Source organism: Halichoeres trimaculatus, unplaced genomic scaffold, assembly GCF_033239565.1.
Source record: "Halichoeres trimaculatus isolate MK-OKI-2021-1 unplaced genomic scaffold, fHalTri1.1 fHalTri1_scaffold_20, whole genome shotgun sequence".
Classification (NCBI taxonomy): domain Eukaryota; kingdom Metazoa; phylum Chordata; class Actinopteri; order Labriformes; family Labridae; genus Halichoeres; species Halichoeres trimaculatus.
This window is the reverse complement of record NW_027437198.1, coordinates 12,756,298-12,778,463: the sequence shown is the minus strand read 5'-3', so window position 1 is coordinate 12,778,463 and position 22,166 is coordinate 12,756,298. Positions and strand designations below refer to the sequence as shown.

Here is a 22,166-nt window from a genome sequence, read left to right as displayed (position 1 = left end):
AGAGGAAGGACTTCCAACAGCTGACATTAATGGCTTTTTGGAGGTTTACAATGAGCTGCTAATTTCTGAGACCTTCAATGGAAATTTAAATCACAACTTAATGACAAATGTAAAGAGCAGAAAATCACAGACTTTCGTTCATAACACCACTAAACAGGCTCACAGAGTCAGGGGTAAACATGTGGTTACATGTTAGTTTAACACTGCCTACTGACAACTTTATCTTCATCTATCAGCTGTGACTGTTTATATCCAGGTAGCATAGCTTTAGAGCATTGAAACAGCAGGAGCTAGCTAAGTGAAGCTACAAATTAGAAACACTAGATCAGCCATATTTAAAGCCAGTAACAATACAAATATTAATGACTTCTTTGACTACTTGTTAACTTTGGAGTCTTGTTTGGTTAAAGTTTTCTGCCTGTTCTAAGTATGGTTTTCTTTGCCACTGTTGCCTTGTGTTTCCAAATAGTGAATTATTACTGGATGTCTAGATATGTTTGCCTATTTATAAATTAAATATGATCTTCCAGTTCTCATAAGACACAATGTAGAGTTGAGACTGATGGAAATGTAAGCAGATGTGAAGTAGTGCTGGGTAATATTGATACAAATATTAAGGGTTTACTATGTTGAACAATACTACTTCAATTGAAGAAGTTGTAGGTTGTTTTTATTGATGTGCTATCTTTTTGAATGCTGTTTAATTATATTTTTTAAATGTGAAACCACTAAATAAAAGTTACTTTAAAATTTGTTTTCTCATTATATATACATTACATATACATTATATAAATAGTTGATGGGCACCGCCCTGTTGGCTATGGCTGCCTTTTGCAGCAGCTCTCTCTTCGTTTTCCATTTCTTGTAATTTTTTTTGCCTCTTTTTCATAATCTTTGTATTTGGAGTGGATCATTACTTTGTATGGCTCATTTGTTGGTCATGGACACCAAACTTTTTGTGTCTTCAGTGATATCTTTACTACTTTTTCTCCTGTGTTTGTTTGGAGATCCTACATGTAACCATGGCTGCATTGTTTACAAGTGAACTCAGCTGTTAGCAGCCTGTAGCATGTCAATGCTAACTGGTGTAAGGCCTGATGTCTTCCCACAAGGTGAGGAGAAGGAGGTGAGGAAGGCGTGCTGGTTCTCAGGTGTGAGCTAAGAAGTGACGACATCGACCTGTCCTTCCATCCATCGTTAATGGGAACGTAAGATCTATCTCCAGTAAGATGGACGAGCTAGCTGTGCTAACCCAGCAACAGAGGGAATACCAGAGGGCAAAGTAGCATCATGCTATTCACAGACATGGCTATTCTATTCTATTCTATTGTGTAAAAAAAAAAAAAGCAGAAGAGGACTTCTAATAGGTACGGGATAATGTATGATGAGTGGGTGGCAACTTTGAAAGGATTCTAATTGGCATAACTACCCACTATCAATACAGTGTAGCGCTCATTAACCAGCTATCAACAAAAACAAAAACAAGGCGACACAAAATACAAACATTTAAACATGAACGAGGGAAACATCACAATTTTGAACATTGTTGCTGTTATCTCTACCTCTTGTCGTCAAACCTTTTTACCACAGTGTCAACAAGCAGAGAGGGCATGGGATGGACTACTTTCTGTGGATTGATTTTACTTCATGTGTGATCAGGTCGTCCCTGGCTTTCATCATTTGGAAGAATTCCAGTGTGTTCCTCTTTGCTCCATTCCTCTAACATGCCATGTGATCATTGTTGCTATTGGGTCCTTAGCAATAAAAAACAAGTATTGAACACGGCTGGTTAATATTAGAAAATAAAAGCCCCTCTCGGCCAACACACTAAAACCAAAACAGCACACAGAGCTCTTTGAGACTGTGGAGCTCTGTTTCAATCATAAACTGTTTATTTACACAGAAACCAGCAAAAATATCTCAGCTCATAAAAATATTTCAGCACATTTTGTTCTTTTCCAGCAGCTGTACAGTTACTATATTTGACTTCTCCTCCTGCTCAGTTTTGATCAGAGCCTCTAATGTGGTTCACATGTTTACAGAGGTCTAATTTTCTGGTCTGCTGAAAGGCTGCACATCCTGTTACAGGACTCAGAGTTCTCAGTAGTGCAGTTGGTCACTCCGGATATTGTGTTTGTACTTCATGACATTGACAAGATCAAGTAAAAAGATGATGTAAATATTTAAGATAAATGTGGACAGATTCTTTTTTGTCCTCTTAAAACAATAAATAAACGAGCACAACACATAAAAATACACTTTCCTTTAGCATTAACTGTGGTGCCTCTTCATCATAGAGGTCCTTTCTTGTTCGTTTGCTCAGTGGATTTATTTAATGTATCACTCACAATAAAATGTGATTGTCTAGAGTTGTTTTCCTCTCGATCATAAGAGCACAAACTCGTCCATGCTGCTGCTTGTGACCACTTTCCTCCGCTCGCTCTTTCTCTGGATGTAGGTGATGTTTGTGGACAGTTTGCGAGCCTCCTCTTCTGATGGACTTCTTCCTTCAACAAAGATAAACATGGGGTACGTCTCTGCAGAGGTGGAGAGGGCCTGCAGAAGAAAAACAACAAGTTCTACAAATTAATGAGAATATCACGCCAAATACACCTTTTAAAATGTGCAAACTTGTTTCAGTGGAATCAAATCTCATTTAACTTTTGTTAGAGGGAAAGAAAATGTATGGAGAGACAAAAATATCACTGGTAAATGACCGTAAGAAAAAAAAGAAACAACAATTTCTAAAATGAAAACTATGGTGGCCCTTAAGGTCAACTGCACAGTCATGGAACGAGACACAAAGACTTCAGTAAAGTGCAGAAATACAGTTTTTAAACACAAACACTTGATGAAATGCAAAGAAAATAGTCATTAAAGGCTGAAAAAAAGTAAATGAAAATTTTCCATGTGAAACAAAATATTGAAAAAAGAAAAGGAAACTATTTTTCTAAACCCAGAAACATTTACAGTGACCGTAAAGTGAACATTAAGGAACAGCAGAACATTAAAAAAAAATCAGAAAATGAAATGCAAAAAAAAAAATAAATAAATAAATTTGCATTTGCTGAAAATGTTGACATGTAATGTAACGTAATGGGTGTGCCAGTCAACATTAACCTGTCACTCACCTCATTAACAGCTGTGCACAGTGCCTCAAAGTCCTTCTGGCCTTTAGCGTAGAACCCAAAGGTGCAGCTGGGATCCATGCGGGAGAAAGACATGGTTCTGGGATATTTACAGTGGAATGACTGAAACACGCAGAAGAAGAACATCTCAGTACAATCAGAGAAAAACCACACAGCTGACGCAGGAAGAAGTGTCACTGAAAGAAAACCCAGATGTCTTCCTCTCACCTCTAGGGGGAAGTTCTGTTTCTTTGTGTCCACTGCGGGCCGACAGTAATGAGGGTCTAAGTACAGCAGATGATCGTCTATCATTGACAAAAAGCAGTGACAGGACCACCGTTAAACAAATGAGCACAGTAATTATAGTGTTCTTTGTGCAGCACGTACCCTGGAAGCCCACGAAAAACAGAGAGTGCTTCGGTTTGCCTCCGATGATCCCGATACAGCTTTCTAATGCCAGGAGTTTCTGAGGGGGAAGAATTATCCTGGTGTTAACGTCATCCTCACAGAGCAAAGATTTTCAATCCATCAGAAACTGGTGGCATACTTTAACACATGTAATGTAGGATGGGTTGAGGTCTTGTCCTCCAAGTCGCACAGGAACCAGGATGATGACGGACTTCCAGGACTGAGGAGGAGGTCGCTCACAGAGCCGCTTCACGTCCTCTAAATAGACTGAAAAGACAGACAAAGGCTCTATTTACACCTGGGGTTCATGTGCATCCTAAAGGGAATACTGGCAGCACCTGGAATCATAATAAATCACTCACTGGTGCAGTCTTGTGCAACGTAAACAACCAGATTGGGAACGTCTGCAGATGCTGCCACAGCTTTCCTGGAAGATAAGAAAACAAACATCATATTTTAAACCTGAATTAAAGCTGTGGAGGTAATCTGGACCCATGCAGCGTTACTCCAGGTCTCACCGGAGGATGTGCGCCACAATAGATGGTCCGTACCAGTCCCCAGCCTTCTTCCCAGAGCTCTTCCCCAGCTCCACCAGCTTGTGTATCCCAAAAGGAGCTGAGGGGTCATCAGAAAACCACTTCACCACCCTCCTGTGTGAGGCCTCCATGGGTCTGTCCAGGTGGGAATCTAAGCTCAGTCTGCGAGTTGTCTTATCTGTCTCGTCCTTAGAGCTGCCCACCAGCAGGTCCATGTCATCCCTGACAGCGTGTTGGCTCGTAGACCAGGTCCAACCTCCAAGTTACAAAAAGAAATCATGTTAACCTGGCCTGTCTAAGCTAATAATACTCTCACTTTTTGGTGTGGTATTCTATGTTTGCATGACACAAACTAGTCAATAAACCTCAGATTCAGGGCAGAACAGCTGTCAATGCAGACTGCATGTGAAAGCGATCACCTGGTGGCATCTGGTGCAGAACCAGACCTCGTGCCAGGAGCATCTGTCCTGTCCTCAGAACACAGCCCCAGCCGCTGTCAGTGGTCAGAGAAATTCCAGGTAATGGAGGGAAACCCCGTCTGTACGTCAGCCACAGGAGTGATGTGAAGGCGTGACGGAAACGCTCTTTTTCAACTGAAACAGAAATAAAGATTGAGTAAAAAACTTAAAGAGGGGCTGTTGTGCTTTTTTCTAGCACCTTCAGATGAATTACAGTAAAAAAATCCCTAATTTTCTGTTTTAGAAACCTCCCTGCTCCACAAACCCCTCTGCAAACACTTAATATGGACGTTGGTGTGGCAAAAGTCTCACCTTGATCCTTCAACTCATAGGACTTTCCCAGCATGACCAACGAAGAGCTCTTATTGAATTTGGGTTTCTGCTTCCAAGACCAGACTGAAGCAGCAGAGAGGAGAGAGACACAGATCTATCGTTAGTGGAAGCTCAGCTCGCAGCCCCCTCATTGGACATGAATAGAGTTAACTTCAGCTTTAAAGAGAGGTCAAAAAATATCCAGAAAATGCTTTACTGGCTTTAAAGCAAGGAATTAAATTTTTGAATGACCTAAAAATGATGGGGATCATAATTTCTGACACTTTCCTGCCCTCGTTACAGTTCTGAACAATTAAAACACCAGCAGCATTCTGAGACTGACCATATTTGACACTGTTCCACGCTGACACCAGCTTGGATTTGAGTTTGCTTTGGTCTTCTGCATCCTCATCCACCTGCATCTCTTCCAGTTGCTGAGGCCTGCTAACCTCAGAAGACAGGAAGAGCCAGCCATCCGTGGGGTCATCATCGGGGGAATGACCCTCAGAGCTGATCGACGAGGAGCTAGGATTCATAACAGCGTGAGAAAGTTCTCCTTATCTCCATAGCAGCCTGTGGAGATTAACGAGAACATAAAATAAAACAAAACCCTTTTAGGAAGACATTACTGAGTCTTAGAGCAAGTTCAGCCTTTCATCTGATGAGTTAGTGTCAACCAAAGCACAGTTAATAATTCTCCATGTGGGTTACTAAACTCAGAAGTCATGTGACTGCACCGTGTGACTCCAGGAATGTCAGATATGTTGGTTTAGCTGCAGCAGGAGGGCGGCTGCACTGTTCTCACCCTTATTCAGTCTGCTTCCTCTTAGGCTCCACATTAGTACACACAGAATTACTGCTACAAGCTTCAAAAAACATTTACTGACTTTATCACAATCATGAAGGATAAAAAGATTATTGTCTCTCCCAGTATGTTTACAGCCTTCCTGTTGGTTGAGGTCTGGTGACAATGTTGCAAACACAGGTGATGGGGTCAGGGATTTAACAGACCACTTTCTAGCTTCCTCTCTAACACTCCTCTCTCCTCTCTGGCCTCCAGCAGCTGCTTTGAGTTTCCCATCTACAACACATGACTGATCTGTCTCAGCAACAGATGATTCTTTGTCCCTTAGGTTTTTCAGTGCAATTTTATGTGTGATTCTTTTATCGTGAGCTGGATTATAACAAATCTACCTGCGTGCTGCTCTGAATCTTTGAATGCTTGTTTTAAAAAGCTTATCAGGGAAACAAACAAGTGTCAAGAACTGTTGCTCGCGTAAAGCTCTTTAGTTAATGTACTTTAGGTTCAGGGATAATTGTTATCAAACAAATTTATCTGGTTACAAAAAAGGCTTTCACTCCTTTCTAATTTTGTCACAATCCTGTGATGCAATCACCACAACAAAAAATATCTCCTGCAGTTAAAGGTGTGGTGAAAAACTTTCTCTCACATCCTCATGCATATGACTCTCAGGCAGACTAACAAGTCCATAGACTCTTTAAGGTTTAATCTAATCTGGATTGAATAAGAATAAATGCTGTGGGGCTTGTGGACATGTCAGATCTAGACTTAATTACATGTGAGAGGCAACAGACTTTTTAAAAAGAGAGTCAGATTTTAAATCTTTATGCCATTTTTTTTTAAAATGCAGATTGGACCAGATCCTTATCCTACACCACATTACTTCATTAGAACAGGGTTTCACAAATCTGAAACATGGTTTTAAAAGTCCAAAGACTTTCTTACATCATCTAGATTACTTCTTATTAGTCTATGTATAGTGGTTCTGGATTAGGACTAGGTCCAATGTGGTCTACCTAAGTGGAAGGAGCAGTATCAGCCCATTTAATAGATTTTTACAGCAGACTTAAGTATTCAAAGATCTAAAACTATGCTAAACAAAGTTTCTGGACTCTCTTAGTTAGTGTAGTCTAGATCTGACGGGTGTTGGGGCAGTGGGCCAGGATCAGGTGTATTTTCTTCTCAGAGCTGAAGCCCAAACTACGAATCGGACGCTAACGTCAGTGTTGTGTGGCAGTTTGTTATCGAAATGTGAGGCACAAATTAATCACTGACTAATCCACATAAGAGACCACATCAAAAGCGTCCAAAAAGGCTAAACTTTAAAAAAAAAACATGAGAATAAAGAAAAATATCTCCTTCAATAAAACCGCAGGGGACCCGTACTTCTGTCATATTCACCCAGCACCGACTTGAAGCTTGAAGTGCTCAGAGTTATAACAGAGAAAAAGGGATTATATTTACCTTATATCAAGCATCTCCATTGTGTCTTCTTGAATAAATCAGCATCACTTTATGAATAACATTGAAGTTTTCAGTCTTTTTAGTGTCAACAAAGAATCAACGTTCACAAAATCTTTAACAGCAATCACTTCCTTGTTTATGCTAGTTACGTATTTGCGCTGCTGTGATTGGCGGAAAGAGGACCAATAAGAGCGCGCTCTCGATTACCCTTGTGTTCACAGAATCCTGTTTTCCGGTAATTTTCGAGATTATTTAAAATTAAAGTCACAATAAAAAAAAAAAAAAAAGTTTATTTCAAAATGGTATCATTTTGACATCATGGAAGAAGGGTTTGCCTCGATTTTAAGTACTCGTATCGATGTACCTTTGTCTTTACTTGATAAAAACATATTCAAAATATTTTTTAATTCCGTTAGTTCTTTTGAGCGAGTATTTAATCTTAAGTCATATTTTATTATTTCTCTATCTTGTGTTTGTGGAATTTAAAGACACACCTGACGTTTATAGCGGCCCACATAAAAAAACTTTATAACCCTTATTGAAAGGGCACTATAAATAAAGTTATAATAATTAATTATTAGTGGTTTTCTGCCACTATGCCCTCCCGATTGGCTTATCGTGAATTCATACTGTTTATCTCAAGACACTCAGACAAATAAAGGGATTTCTCTGCTTTTTATTACTTTTCTGCATTTTTTTGCATTTGTTTTCACAACTGTGGCTCGTAAATACTCAGTAATGTAATGGACAACATCAGAGATGGTTTTTTTTTTTTTTTTTTAAAAAAAGGGTAAACACTTGGACAAAAAATGACCATGACAGCAACATTACAGCTTCAGACTAATGGACTAACAGCATCAAATCTGCACACTACAGGGGTTATCACACAGATCTTGTAGATTCGTAAGTTTAAATGTAAAATGTATAAACAGATAATTTCAGTAGTAAAGCAGGATTTCACCAACTGATATGTTAAAAAAGTCTGAATACACAACAAAAAAATAAATAGAACAAAGAGCCAATAAAATAAATATTGAGGCTGTACAAATTAAAAAAATGACACAAAATAAAGTGCATTATCCTCACAGACACACAGATGTTTAAAGTCAAAAGACACACACACACACACACACACACACACACACACACACACACACACACAGACACACAGACACACACACACACACACACACACACACACACACACACACACACACACACACACAACAATAATCAGATGACCATCATATGTTGATGACTGGAGTAAAAATTCAGATAGTCCTGACTGGGGGACTCACCTCAAATTGACTGAAATGTGTATTTTTAGAATATTCAGACAAGAAACTGATGGATCTATCATCATCTCTATGAGGTACCTCCAAATTTATGGTGCCATCATGTAATTTGTCCACAAGGTGGCGGTCTAAGACCAGTCTGAGAAACTGTTCCTGCAACAAGTGAGATAAAGAAAGCCTCATCGGGGCAAGGTGCTCAGCTAAATGGAACCGGGCACTGCTGGATTGCATATTATTTTACAAGTGTAAACAAAAAATATCACATTATTGTAAAATTAAACAAAAAAAACATTAAAACAAACCAAACATCTGCATAAATAGAAAAAAAGAGTGAAAGAGCTTCACTCTGTTCCGTTTTGGCTCTTGACAAACTTTCACAAGTTTATTGAATAAATAAAGAACCTAAAATGCATCATTGCACATTTCACGATGTTGAATGAATGAAAAACATTTAAAGTGTTTGCTTGACTTATTGCAACTCTTTTCCTGTCGCTTCTTCTCACTTTGAGCACAATGTAAACGTATTCATCTCACTGGACACCAAAAGTTATTCATACATTGCATAGCGTCCCTGTGCAAGTTCAACCCATCGTCTTCTCTCCGATCTCTAAAGTTCAGCCCTTAAACACACGTCTGAAGCTAATTGATTCCTTCTTTACTTTTGGCATCATCTATTCAGGTCTCTCTTATTGACAACTTAGGAGGAAAAGTTTTGTTTATGATACCGCTGAACTAAAGGAGGAGCTGATTCAAAATGCAAGTAATGCCCATTTACAACAGACTCCAGCTTGTTTACACCATGGACTGTGTTAGAAAATGGACCACATTACAGCTCCGGAAAAGTGAAGCCAAAATGTGTGGAGCTCCCCCTACTGACTAGCGGCAGAAATGGTCATAAAACCTGCCTCCAAATGTTCCCAGACTGGACTAGAGAATCAAAACACAGCAGATTCAAGGCTCATTTTGGCTTCACTTTCCTACATCAGGAGAACACAACGTGACATCCATCCTCCCACACAGTCACTGGTTTCCACTTTTTTTTTTGACAGTTTCCTGTTTTTGTAAAGTTGTTCACAGTGATCTCTACCTTTAGGTCTGCGTATATTTTTCCTTTTTTTAAATATTCTTTTTACAGAGTGGAACATGCATTAAGACATTTTTCTATGTACATCACGTGATGGACAACAGACAGAACACACACAGGCCTACGTTATGAGCACACATCGTCAATGATGATGCATCGTCACATCTTTTCTATTTGGTCTTTCTCTCCAGACGCCCTCCGCCTGAAGTCATGATGACTCATGATATGTGTGTGATGCTACAGTAGAAGGCATTACATGGGAGAGTTTTTGTTGTTTTGAAGCTTTTTTAAAAATTTATCACCAGTGATGCTTTGAGCTGCGGCTGCTTCCTCTCTCAGACTGATTTGCGCTCGCTGAAGTCACCTGAGCCCCTCGGCGTCCAGGTTGAGCCTCTGGTTTTCCTGCTGAGCTCCCTCTTTTCTCCTCACTCGACTTGGAGCTGTCTTTGACCTTGGCTGCGTCCTGTGACGTCCCCTTCATGGGCGCAAGGACTGTTTTGGCCACGCTCGTCAGCTGGGTGACAAAGCTGGCTTTATCTCCCGGGGACATGGGGCGGGACTTGCTGGAGAGAGGTGAGGCTGTGTTTGAGGAGGGGGACATGGGGTTCTCCTCCAGGACCTCCAGGTGTGGTTTCTCCTCTTTTGCTCCTCGGTAACTGTTTGATGCTTTCTCCACTTTAGATCTGACTGCAGCGTGAGTTTGGACCTGTGAGGGGACTGGAGGAGCAGGTCCTTTTACTTTAGCCGTCTCTGTAGCTCCTTTCTCTCCTCTCTCTGAGCCTTTACGCTGCTTTGATCCCTCTGCAGGTGAAACTTTCTGCACCCTCTCTGATCCCACTGCAGCTTTAACCTTCTCCTCCGTGCTCTCCTGAGGTTTAGATGATGTTCCACTCTCCGTCTGCTGCTGCACGCCCTTTAATGTGGTAGTAGTTGAGCTTTTCTCGCTGAGTTTACTCTTGCAGACTCCAGGAGTTGAGCTGCTTGTAGTTTGAGGTTTGTCTCCTGCGCTCGTTGGTTTGGCCTCTGCAGGAGATGAACTGGCTCCTGGACTGGACCTGGTTTCTGCCGCAGAGACACTTGCGTCCTCTTTCGGGGCCTCAGCCGTGGTTTTGCTCTCAGGAGTTTTGCTCTTCACCTCTGTTTTGGCAGCTGTGCTCTCTGTTTTCTGCCCTGTGAGCTCTGACAGTGTAGTTTGTGTGTCTTTCTCTCTGGTTGTGAGCAGCGTATCCCGGCTGAGCGGTGACTCCTGCCTCCCCATCCTCCGAGCCGGCTTCAGGCCTCCGATCTCCCCTCCCATGGGGGGAGACGGGGAGGAAGATGATGATGGAGAGGGAGGAGCTGGTCCGTTCTCTCCTTCCATCTCAAGCAGACTCTGCAGGCTGTGCTCGCAGTGGAAGGACTCCCTCCTGTAGTCTCCGTGTGAAACCTCCAGGCTGTGTTTGCGTAAAGACACGCCGCCTGTCAGAGGTGACGGCGAGGATGATGATGAAGAGGAAGAAGGTAAGATTGGAGCTCCCAGCTTCTCTGCAGACTGCACACGCTGGAGCAGAGGTGACCTCGGCGGCTCGGCGCTCTTAGGTCGAGGGCGGGAGACAGGAGGAGAGGAGTGCAGCTTGGCAGGAAACATCTGCGTGGTGTTGGAGCTCCCAACTGTGTGGCCACTGAGAGGTGGAGGAGAGGAGGTGGTTGGGGACGGCGTGTGAGCGAGTGGCGACAGAGGGATGTTACCAGCTGATTTGCAGCGTGCAGAGCGGTACTGACGGTGGAGTTTTGGGGACAGGCCGTGCAGAGAGCTCGGTCTCATGTGGTGGGAGGCAGCGGGGGAGTTGGGTGTGCTGGATGCTGGGGAGCTGCTCTGAGAGGAAGTGCCTGAGGAGAGGAGAGGAGAGGAGTAAAAATAGGACAGCGGAAAGAGGAGAACATGAGTGAGTTACAAAAGTTGCTTAACAAGCCTGAAAATATGTTTTCTCTGAAGCAGCACACTTTGATATGCAGAAACTTAAATTTGCAAAACTTTCTCCAAACATGCTGCTGAATATCTAATATCTGAGATGCATATTGCTTAATAAACAGGTATACCAAGCTTTATTTGCTGCAAACACAAGATGAGATAAAATGACTCACTGCAGAGAATCATTAAACAAAAGACATCCTGCCCTAAACTTAAAATAATTTAACCATGAAACACATAACACAAGAAACTTAGTGCAAACAATAAAATGCAAAACTTTTATAGCCTCTCATGGACTGTTTGCAGTTCCTACAAGGCCCACCAGGGGGCAGCAGACCACATTATGAGAATCACAACTCTGTCACTGAAGCTTCATCAGTCTCTTCTCTTGCAGGAGGTGAAATTGTTGACATATATCTGTACTCACCCAGGAGAGGAGACTCCAGAGCTGAGCGGTAAGTCTGTGTGGGGGATCGGGCAGACAGGTTGTGGGTCGGGGATCCTGGAAGGCTGTCTCCGGATGAGAGTGAGCGATTCAGGGAGGAGAGGCTCCGGCTGGTGTGCAGCAGGTTCGACTGTTTGGTGATTTTCCTGAAGAGGGAGCTGCGTTTCTTACTGCAGACAGAAAGATCAGAGTGAGGGCAGTAAAAACAAAGAGAGGAAGTTAGGTGATGTGTTTTTTTGTGAAGTAACTCACTCCTGTCCCTCTTTGGCTCCCGTCCTCTTGCTCCTTCGTGCCATCTTGGATTTATAGCTGGACTTTCGAGCAGGACCTACTTTTATCGAGGTGTTCTCAAACGGAGTGGTTGTAACTGTCACCTTGTTCCCACTCTGGAGATGACATCGAATGATGATCAATCACAGTAATTCAGAGCAAGTCACCTGAAACTTATGAAAACTGTGATTCTAAGGAGTCCTCACCTTCAGGATGAGCTCCACCACCTCTGTGTGGACCAGACCATGGACCGACTCCCCGTTTACATGTGTGATGAGGTCACCAGCACTAAGTCCAGAAGCCTGGGCTGGACCACCATCCTCCACGTGCTGCGATTATCAAAAAGGGACTACATAAGAAAAACTTAAAATTTGAAAGCGCTGTAAGGACTTTTATGTTTTGTTGATTCTGGCACCTCTCTGGATGAAATCAGTCATGTTTCCTAAGGGGAAGACTGCATTTCTAGTCATATTTTCTTTTTAAGCATCTAAATGTTTGTAATAGTCATGAAGCAGCTTCAGGATAAGAGGAATGCAATCCCAGAATCAGTTTAAAACTCCTCACAGAGCCTTTTAGTAAATTGTTTATCATCGATAATACTTTTCTGGGCAAAGCGTTATAAAAGGTGTTGCACAGGGTTCAGTACCCGGCCCACTCCTGTTTCTTGTTCCTCCCTTGACTCACTCACCCAGACCATGTGATGCACACTGTACACATCGCTGTCCCCCATGTAGACTCTGATGGCCCGCAGGGTGAAGCCGTACTTCTTCCCAGAGCGGTGGATGGTGACCGGAGAGTGCACGACGTTGACCATGGGAGAGTAGTCCCTGCTGGGAGAAGAGTCTCTGGAGGACGGGTTGGACGAGAGCGAGCGTGGAGACATGGGGCTCGCCAGAGGGGAGGCACCGTGTTGTTCCACTGAGAAGACAGATCAGGAGTACAGCTTTAACGACCAAAGGATTTATGCCATCTGATGAGATAAGAGTCATGTGACGGTTCCACTCACCTGCAGGAATGATGACGGACAATGCGGTAGCTGAAGCAGACTTGATAACTTTGGTTCCTGGTCGCGAGTTTCGTTTCTCTCCTTCAGCTGAGAGCTGCTGGTGGCGAACCCTCCGCAGTACCAGGTCTGTGGTAGCCCCACGAGGCCCCTGTGGGTCTAGGATCCCCAGAACGGGAGGACTGCCTTGTAGTGGCGCTGGTGCATCAGCAGGTCTCAGAATTTTGTCTGTGACATGAAGAAAAAAACACAGTGAGGGACTGTCACGAACTAAAATCCAGATTCCATATTTGGACCACATCCACTATGTTTTTGGTTTAGTACCATCCCGTCTCACCTCCGGCTGTGATCCCATTGCTCTCTTTGAGTAAAAGTCTCTGATCACTTTGAGCGCCAACAGCACCCATGGCTCCTTCCAGTGACGTTCCCCTCGCCTTCACTGGAGGCTGCCTGCTGGGGACTATTAGCTCCGAGTCGACCTCTAGAGGAGAGGCCAGGCGGTGCGTGTCCATGAGGGCGGAGAAGCGTCTTCGTGCCCCTGAAGGTGGGCTGGAATCGCTCTCCAGGAAGGAGGACTCGGAGCAGGACAAGCGCTTCCTAGAGATACCAATAATTTATTCTTTAGTATTAATTTTTTATTATCACCATGACATTTAAGAACAGTTTCAGCTTGGTTTCTCTCACATCTCAGGTGATCCAGTCCTCCAGCTCTTGTCTCGGAGGGTGAAGCTGCCCAGACTTTCTCGTTTGGCTATCCGCTCCTCTCTGGGGACTTTGTGCTCTCTCAGCGTCACTCCAGGGTGTTTATGCTCCAGCTGGGACAGGTGCTCCATGCTGCTGTACACCTGCAGGTCCACACGAGGAGAGGAGTTTGAGGATTTGATGGACTGAATGATTGAATTGTTGAGTGTGATTCTGTTAAAACATTTTCAGAAAAAAAAATAATGGAGAACCTTGCTGAAACGAGGTGAGCAGGAGGAGAAGCGATGAATCTCCACGGGCTCATCGTCGTTGGTGTCGTCCTCATCGTAGGACTGTACATGATGGTAGCGCTCAGACCGGGCTGGAGAAGAAAGATCAATCACAGTAATTAAAAAAAAATCCTCCCACTGTTTAACTGAACTCAAAGCTCCCATTTGTGTTTAATTGTTCTGTTTAAGTTTAAAGCGAGCCCACACTAAAAGCTTCCTGTATTTATGGAAACACTGACGACATAATGAGGCTGCTGCGGAAAGATGATGGTGATGACTCAGAAGTCCCTGAGCTGTGACAATTTTTCCAGAGCTGAAGGGGCTTTATGGTCGGTGGCTCATTTCCCCCCACTGCGGACTTACTGTCAAAATAACTGGTGTCCTCCTCCGACTCAAGATGGGGAATGAACTCTGCCTTCTGTCTCAGCAGGCTGTTCCAGTTCACCTCTGTGAAGAATGAGTGCTGCCTCACTTCAAAAGCTCCACCTTGAGGGAGAAGAAGAAGAAGAAGAAGAAGAGGAAGAAGAAGAATGGGTAAAAAATGCGTCCCTGAAGGAAGTGGAGGCACTTCAACCCAAACAGAGGATAACTTATTTAAGTGAAGAGATGCTTTGAGGCTGAGGGCAGGACAAACTGCACAATGCAAGAGACGGCAAAATAAACTTGAGAAAGAGACTTAAAGAGGGGGTATTGTCCTTTTCTGAAGTTTTTATTCTGTCTCTCTGGTGCCCTATAGTATCTTTATATAATTTACAGCTCAAAAAAATCCTGTTGCTGTCTCTTTAAGGCTCCACACTACAGGAACCCCCTTCCCTCTGATTGGCCAGCCTTCTGGAGGCCTGTTAGAGGCAGAGCTATGAGCAGACCTTGGCGTTTGAGGCCTGCTCCTACAACATAACATATCCCAACACCAGTTTGGAGATCTCAAAGTGATGACATCATCATTTAGGCAAGAAGATCTTGTTAAGATCTTGATAAGGTCTCCTGAAGATCCTGTGGGGGACTCACCTGTTCCCAGCCGCACCAGTGGATTCCTCTGGAGGAGCGAAGAGATCAGGTTCTGGGCATCAACAGGAAGAGCTTCCTCCCCTTCCGGCCACACAATGTCGTCTACCAAAGAGGGACAGAGGATGAGCAACACAGGTAAACACTTGTTATAATAACATGTAAATATTAGACATGAGGTTTCTCACCTGTGATCACCTGACCAAACAGCTCCTCAGGAGTGTCTCCAAAGAAAGGCACACAGCCCACCAGGAACTCATACAGGATAATGCCCATCGCCCACCAGTCCACCGGCTTCCCATAACCCTGACGGAGAATGACCTCAGGGGCGATGTACTCAGGAGTGCCACACACCTGCAGGAAAGTGGGGAAAGCTCACCTTGTTATGGCTCCACTCCACCATAACATCCTGCCCGCATTATCCCTGATCTAATCTCACTCTCAGGCTCAAACAGATGCAGATTTTCCAGATTTTCTTTAATTCTCATCTTTTCTTATTGGTGCATTGTGACACGGGGAACAGGTGACCCTGACTGTGAGCCACATGCGTAGGAAGCCTGCATATTTCATCTGGGCTAATTACATCGCTCACAGATGCTGAGGCAAGATGAAAGCTCTGGCGAGGTTTTTAATGTGCAAATGAAGCGAATGCTAACAGATTTCTGGGCTCTGTGATTTCATACACAGGAAATAATGAGGATTAGATTCAAAGCGTGAGCGCCAAATGAAAGACTCTTGGGGAAGACGTGATTATGATACAGAGGAAATACTGGACTATTATGTAGAGACTGTTAACGGTGTCATTCTTCAGGCTTCATTACGGCTCAGGCACAATGAGAGGGAATATCTTGGTATAGGGATAAAGATGTCCAAGGATATTAAAGCTTGTGTCATGGATATGGACTGTGGTTTGATGTGGTTTCAACTGATGCTGCCATTTGATTTTGTTTAATTTTAGAAAAAATGCACAAGATAAAAAGTGCGGGCTGCTTTAAATAAATCTTTCTGTTGTTTTTTTTAGTCCCAAAACTGCAGTTTCACAAGTAGCCGCTAGAGGCTGCCTCCAAAAGTGAGCCAGTTTACATCAGTCTCTTTCTCAAAAATTTTCACAACAAAAGATTTTTCAAACTCTTTTTTTTTTTTAAAACCCACACACTGAAAAGTAAAAACTAGTGCTGATATTATTAATCAAATTTTAATTCATTCAAATCTAATGAGAAAAAAATGCATGAAATAAAAGTGCAGGTTGTTTCAAATTAGCTTTTTTCAGGTAGGCTGTTCCAAAACTGCAGTTTTTCAAGTGGCCACTTGAGGCTGCCCCAAAAAGAAAACCAACATAAATCAGTCTATGCTGGGAAAATCCAAAACAACAAAAGAAGTTTTAAAATTGTTTCCCCATTAAAAGAATGAAACTCGCACGTTAAAAAAATAAAAATTGGAATATGCTAACGTGTTGTTGATTCAAATACATATAGAGACCTCAATGCATTTTCTATTCTTCATTATTAACCATGACACCTGCTGTGCCATGATTAGGGAAGGGTACCTTTCACATTTGAAACGATACGTTACTGATACCTGGTACTTGGCAATCGCTACCAGTACTTAACAGTACCAATTTTCTGTACTTTTTAGTGTTTATGTGGTAAAAAATATTGATTTGTTTAATAATAAAATATACATTTTTTTTCAACTCAACATTTTTATTCTTCAATATGTAATCTTCAATGCTGTGTTCATGTCAAGTTTGGAAAATTGACTACTCTTCCCCTCTGTCGCAGTCACAAGGATGCATTCAGGTACCTAAACATGGTACCTTTTGATTCCATGTGAATCGGTACCCGGTACTTTTGACAGAATTTGGTCGGTACCTATAAAAGTACCTAATTCGGTACCCATCCCTCGTCATGATGGCTGCAGATATTATTTCTCTATCTTGTCTCAAATGAACAGGAAGTCCTTCATCTCACCTGTTTGTCCAAGAACTCCCTCGTGTCCTTCTCGATGTGTCCTTCATACAGGTTGGTGGTCAGACTCATCAGACCCATCTTAGAGAGGCCGAAGTCTGTGAGCTTGATGTGACCCATGGAGGTGATCAGGAGGCTGTGATCAGGCACAGAAAGTTCAATTCAAACTTTGTCCCAAAGTGCAGGTTAAAGATTTCATATTTCTTTGGTCTTACTTGTCTGGTTTGAGGTCGCGGTGCACGATGCCATAGTTGTGTAAGTACTCCAAAGCGAGGACGGTCTCTGCAAAGTACATGCGTGCCATCTCCACGGGCAGAGCTCCGATGTTCTTCAGCAGAGTGGCACAGTCTCCTCCTGAAAGCACGTTTCATTATTTCATTAGCCCGCTGCTGACATTAGCAATTACAACCAACGTCTCCTGGTACCTCCTGTCCAAGAACATTTCAGTCTCCATTTAGGCCGCTGAGTAACAAGCTCCACATCATGCAATCTTTGTGGCCTTAATCCTCTACAGAGGGCTGAGTCATCCTGGATGTGAGAGGATATTTAAGGATTTATGATGTTTAAATGTTTTAAAAAAAGAGTCAGAGCTCTCTGTATCTGTGGGATTAGCTTTTAACAAGGTTAAGGTGCTTTTACTGCTGTTGATCTGCTGATCTATCGTTTAGCACCTCCTCATTAACACATCTCAGAAATTACTGTCTGTATGTTCTCTTCATTTGGCTCAGATCCTCATGTCCCCCTGGATGAATAATCACAAACTCTGCTCCCTTCAGTTTTCTCCCACTGCCATCGTCTGCAGAGGCATTAATCATAAGCGGCGTCATGATGTTAGGGACCGTTTCAGAAAAGTGAAGAAACCTGAGTGTGATGGTTTGATTTTGGGTTTGTATTCGTTTGTATTTCTGGAGTTTGTATTTTCCTGTGTATCTTGAGTTTCTTGGTTATTCTTTGTGATTCTTGTCTTGTGTTAGTCTGAGTTATTCTTGTTGTGTATTTTCTGTTTCCTGTCTTTGTCCATGGTTCTTGTCCCTTGCAATTTTAATTTGGTTCATGTCATATGTTGGTCTTCTGTTTCATCTTAGTGTTTCTGTGTTTTGAACAGGTTGAACAAGTTTTCATAACATGTCAAGCATCTCTCCACACAATTCCATTAGACTTTTTTTTCTAAATCTGTCTGGATTGGTAAATTGCTCCCTGGTCAATCTTAACTTTCTCTAACAAATGGAAACGTGTGAAGCGTCAGATCAGCCACTGATCAACCAGTTTTCTGAAATAGCTCAAAGATTAATTTCATGAACCATCAACTGGTAAGTATGTATGTGTACTTTCCTCTGTAAAGTCAGTGGCAACACATTTTCTGTAAAAGGAAAATAAAGATCTTTTACACATGTGGATCATGTTGTCAATCATAAGCTTACAATGGCCCAGGTTGGTTGAAGGATGCAGCCAAAAGTTAGGAAAACAACCATGTTCTCAATCATTTAGACTTTTTGTGGACAGAGAAGATCTTTGTTGTGATGTGGATGAGAATTTGTGGCCCAACATACAGGAACATAAGGAAGTGTAGGAAGACTGCTGTACTGTAATTCCCACATTACTGCATGAACAGTTTTCCCTAAAGAGACTGATCTACGTTCACATTTCTACTTTTGTTTTTTTCTTTGTGCTATGCAGAGCCTTCTTCTCCTTTCTGTATCAATGATGGGGTTGGTCAACAAATTACAATAACTTTCATCAAAGCTTTAGGTATAGCTTACATCAGAACATCCTTCCAGAGTACAGTGTTATACTGACAACATGACTCAGCACTTGACTCTCCTGTCCATACACAATGACACAAGGACTAATCATTCTGATGGCGTTGACATTGTTCACCAACACAGATATTTACTTTTGAGGGATGAACTAAGAATTTTGAGCTTGAGACTGGCTTTTGCAGGTGTTTTTGCTATTTGTACGATGCATTTACTATTTTGCAAATGGCGAGGATGATTGGTGAACTGTAACAAAGCAACTGAGAAAAACTGTAATATAGTTATTATGAGCCACATTCACCTGTCCAGAAAAATCTCATATTTCCAGATATTAAAGACAAAATTGATGCCTGAATGTGATGGAAAAAAAAACCCTATTTCTTACCCTCCACGTACTCCATGACCATGCAGAGGTGTCTCCGGGTTTCGAAGGAGCAGAACATGGACACGACAAACGGATTCTCTGCGAAGGTAAGGATGTCTCTCTCCACGAAGGCCTGCTGGATCTGGTTCCTCAGGATCAGGTTCTGCTTGTTGATCTTCTTCATCGCGAATCGCTGGCGGGTGTCCAGGTGTCGCACCAGGTACACAGCACTTTGCAGGAACACAAAGTGATATTATTTATCTTCAGAGCCTTTCTTCATTACCATTAAAAGATTATTTGACCCTAGGAGGTAGAAAATGGAGATGTGAAATAAATCTCACCCGTACGCTCCGTTACTGATCAGTTTGATGGTCTGGAAGTCAGCCTCTCCAGGTGGTTTCATCGCTCTGATCTTACCCTGTGGATTAAACAAAGCGCTGAGATTAAAAGATAATTCACTCTGAAATTAAAAGAATCAGTAAAAAACAGATGCAGGCTTTTAAAGATGACAAATGGGACAAAATACTTTTTCCTCAGCAGGTGCCAAAATCCAGACAACACCCTGTTACATGTTTTTACCTGTTTTTCATTTTTTAATGGCTCTTACATAAAATTCTTTCACCTTAGTTTCTCTGATAAAGCTCATTTAAACATTATGTAAAGATAACGGGAATGCGTCATCACCTCCCCCCGCCCCCCCGTCCTGTATTTTGCTCACTCAGCTGAGTTTTGTCAGCTGGAGGCGAGCCTGATGCTGGATTCACAGCCTGAGGACGGGGAGTGTTTCCTGCTTTCTGAGCTCTTCAGCACAAATTAGCTAAATGAGAAGGATACAAACACTCAAGCCGAGGCGTTTAGAGATGACGCAAACATTTTCAGAGGAATTCACATTAACAGTAGGCGAGCGTCCAGAGGTTATTTTTCCACTTCCTGGAAATTAAAACTGGTGCAAGGCAGAGTGCAGAAGGATGGGGAGAGAAGGGGATGGACTTTACTTCTTCATTTCTGGTCATTAAGAACTGAAGAGATGAAGGATTATCTCACCTCTGTGGAGTCGTCTGTCTCAGGTGTGAGCGGGCCCTCGCTGTCATAACTGTCCAGATTTACCATCTCTGTAAACACATGTAGTTATCATTTATTGTGAAGAACTATAAACAGTATCCGTCAAGCATCTGACTCTTTCTTCTCTCTGCTGTGAAACATCTCCGTCTCCTGACCTTCAATGGGATCTCTGGTCAGCCCGAGCTGGCTGATGATGTAACGAGGGATGTCCGTCTTCATCAGGTGACCCTCTTTGGCGTGATCCTCGGCCGCCTCCAGCAGATGGTAGAACTCCTCGGGATTAAACTCCTGTTAGTGAGGAAGAGGATCAGAGAAATTACCTTCTTGGAATGACAACAATTTTTTTATTTGACTTTATTTTAACTTTTTTTTCCAGAATCCACCAGAATACTGTAACGATTCCAATTCCAGACATTAAGCTCAAAATTATGACTTTTTTTATGATTTCCAATTTTTTTTTGAATTCTATTTTTCACAAGTTTCGGACTTTCACCTTAAAATTTAAATGTTTATTTTAAAATTCTGAGTTCAGAAATGAGATATCACAGAAAAATCCCTCTACAAATCACTTCTTTTGCCTCACAGTTTTGAGTCAGTCAGTTTTCTTAGAACTCAACATTTCTGACTTGAATCTCAGAAATCTGACTTCAGTTGAAAGATTTTTTGCAGAATTCTGACTTAAATCATTAAATTGTGATATTTTTCGAAAAAGTCTTACAACTTTTTCCACAGACTTACAACTTTTTCCCTCAAAGTTGTTCTTAGAATACTGAGAATTTAAAGCCAAACTAGAGAAGTACTCAGGGCATATTGTGATCGTGATGCAACACTTTAGTCTTACTTTAATGTTATACTCCCTTTCAGCAGACTGTCCACTACAATTTGGTGTTAGTTGCAGGTTTGAACGATAACTTGTTTCCTGACAGTGTTGAAAATTATGATGACCCAGTACATATTTCAAATCCAGATCTTAGTATCCAAAATATTACCAGGATCTGGATCGTACTTTAACATCTGTCAGAAATTATGGTGACCTTGTCTTGTATTGTTTTGCAAAGCAATCCAACCATTTAACGTGGAGTTATATACACGTATGGTGAAAACAGCCCTATCTCACAACGATAAAGAATCCTTTAAAAAAACCTGGATCTAGACGGTGATCCGGATCACCTCCACAATTTTATCTCTTCTTCCTTATCCCATTTTTAACATTTCCTGAAAATTTCATCAAGATCCGTTTGTTACTTTTTGAGTTATGTTGTTCACTGACATACTCTCCCAAAAACATAAACTCCTCAGTGGCAGCAAATATCACGTTTTAAAAAACAAACAAATATTTATCTAAACATTTAAGGTTCTTGTTTGTTTTCTGTAGTTTCTGAAAGTAAGGTGGAAAAAAATGATTTTGAGAAAGTCAGAAAACTTCTAACGCATGACAAAAGAAGAGGTTAAAGAAAACAGACGAGCAGAGTCCTCCATTAAGATAACTTTACGTAAGATACCTCTTAATAACCTGCGACCTGGCTCGTCACCACACTCAGGAGCCCAGGTGAGCTTATCACTGTTTAATTTCTCGTTCCTGAAACTAATCCTCACTTATTACCTTTGTTTTGTTTTGTTTCTGCACTGTACATGTTAGAGTTAGCTTCCTGGGTTTATACTTTTTCTTTAGACACTTTTAACCCTTAACATAAGATAAGATCCCCCTTTATTTGTCCCAAAACAGGTAATTCACTGAGTCACAGCAGCAAAAAAAGAAGGAGTACGCTGCAAACATTACAGTATAAATAAATTAAATATATAAAAGATCAAAAGTCTTTGGAAGGGGTGAGAGATGCAAATGAAAAATGCACTTTATGTGACCTGAGTGCTTGTGTTTCAGAT

At 42.0% G+C, this 22,166-nt stretch overlaps 2 protein-coding genes across 6 annotated transcripts in view; both read right to left on the bottom strand.

Annotated features, from left to right (window-relative positions):
- Positions 1-1,870: 1,870 nt before the first annotated feature.
- On the bottom strand, positions 1,871-7,270 carry LOC141808975 (cysteine protease atg4da-like). The gene is made up of 11 exons (XM_074695755.1): positions 7,109-7,270; positions 5,186-5,415; positions 4,843-4,926; positions 4,492-4,665; positions 4,055-4,328; positions 3,899-3,963; positions 3,676-3,803; positions 3,516-3,594; positions 3,357-3,433; positions 3,132-3,251; positions 1,871-2,556 (listed from the first exon to the last, which is right to left on the bottom strand). Exons 2-11 carry the CDS (start codon positions 5,376-5,378, stop codon positions 2,386-2,388), a joined length of 1,365 nt encoding a protein of 454 aa, XP_074551856.1. The 5' UTR covers positions 5,379-5,415; positions 7,109-7,270; the 3' UTR covers positions 1,871-2,385.
- A 1,482-nt stretch (positions 7,271-8,752) lies between these two features.
- mast1b (microtubule associated serine/threonine kinase 1b) overlaps positions 8,753-22,166 on the bottom strand; it is a 41,667-nt gene continuing 28,253 nt past the window's right edge. For all 5 annotated transcript variants that reach the window (XM_074695991.1, XM_074695989.1, XM_074695990.1 and 2 more), the window contains 18 exons: positions 20,438-20,570; positions 20,265-20,332; positions 19,562-19,638; positions 19,242-19,450; positions 17,315-17,453; positions 17,103-17,235; positions 15,321-15,486; positions 15,136-15,237; positions 14,491-14,613; positions 14,110-14,219; positions 13,841-14,001; positions 13,494-13,753; positions 13,160-13,384; positions 12,842-13,071; positions 12,360-12,482; positions 12,136-12,269; positions 11,866-12,053; positions 8,753-11,356 (listed from right to left, as the gene is read on the bottom strand). In XM_074695991.1, coding sequence (XP_074552092.1) covers positions 9,786-11,356; positions 11,866-12,053; positions 12,136-12,269; positions 12,360-12,482; positions 12,842-13,071; positions 13,160-13,384; positions 13,494-13,753; positions 13,841-14,001; positions 14,110-14,219; positions 14,491-14,613; positions 15,136-15,237; positions 15,321-15,486; positions 17,103-17,235; positions 17,315-17,453; positions 19,242-19,450; positions 19,562-19,638; positions 20,265-20,332; positions 20,438-20,570 — 4,152 coding nt within the window. In that variant the 3' untranslated portion in view covers positions 8,753-9,785. The remainder of the gene's footprint in view (positions 11,357-11,865; positions 12,054-12,135; positions 12,270-12,359; positions 12,483-12,841; positions 13,072-13,159; positions 13,385-13,493; positions 13,754-13,840; positions 14,002-14,109; positions 14,220-14,490; positions 14,614-15,135; positions 15,238-15,320; positions 15,487-17,102; positions 17,236-17,314; positions 17,454-19,241; positions 19,451-19,561; positions 19,639-20,264; positions 20,333-20,437; positions 20,571-22,166) is intronic.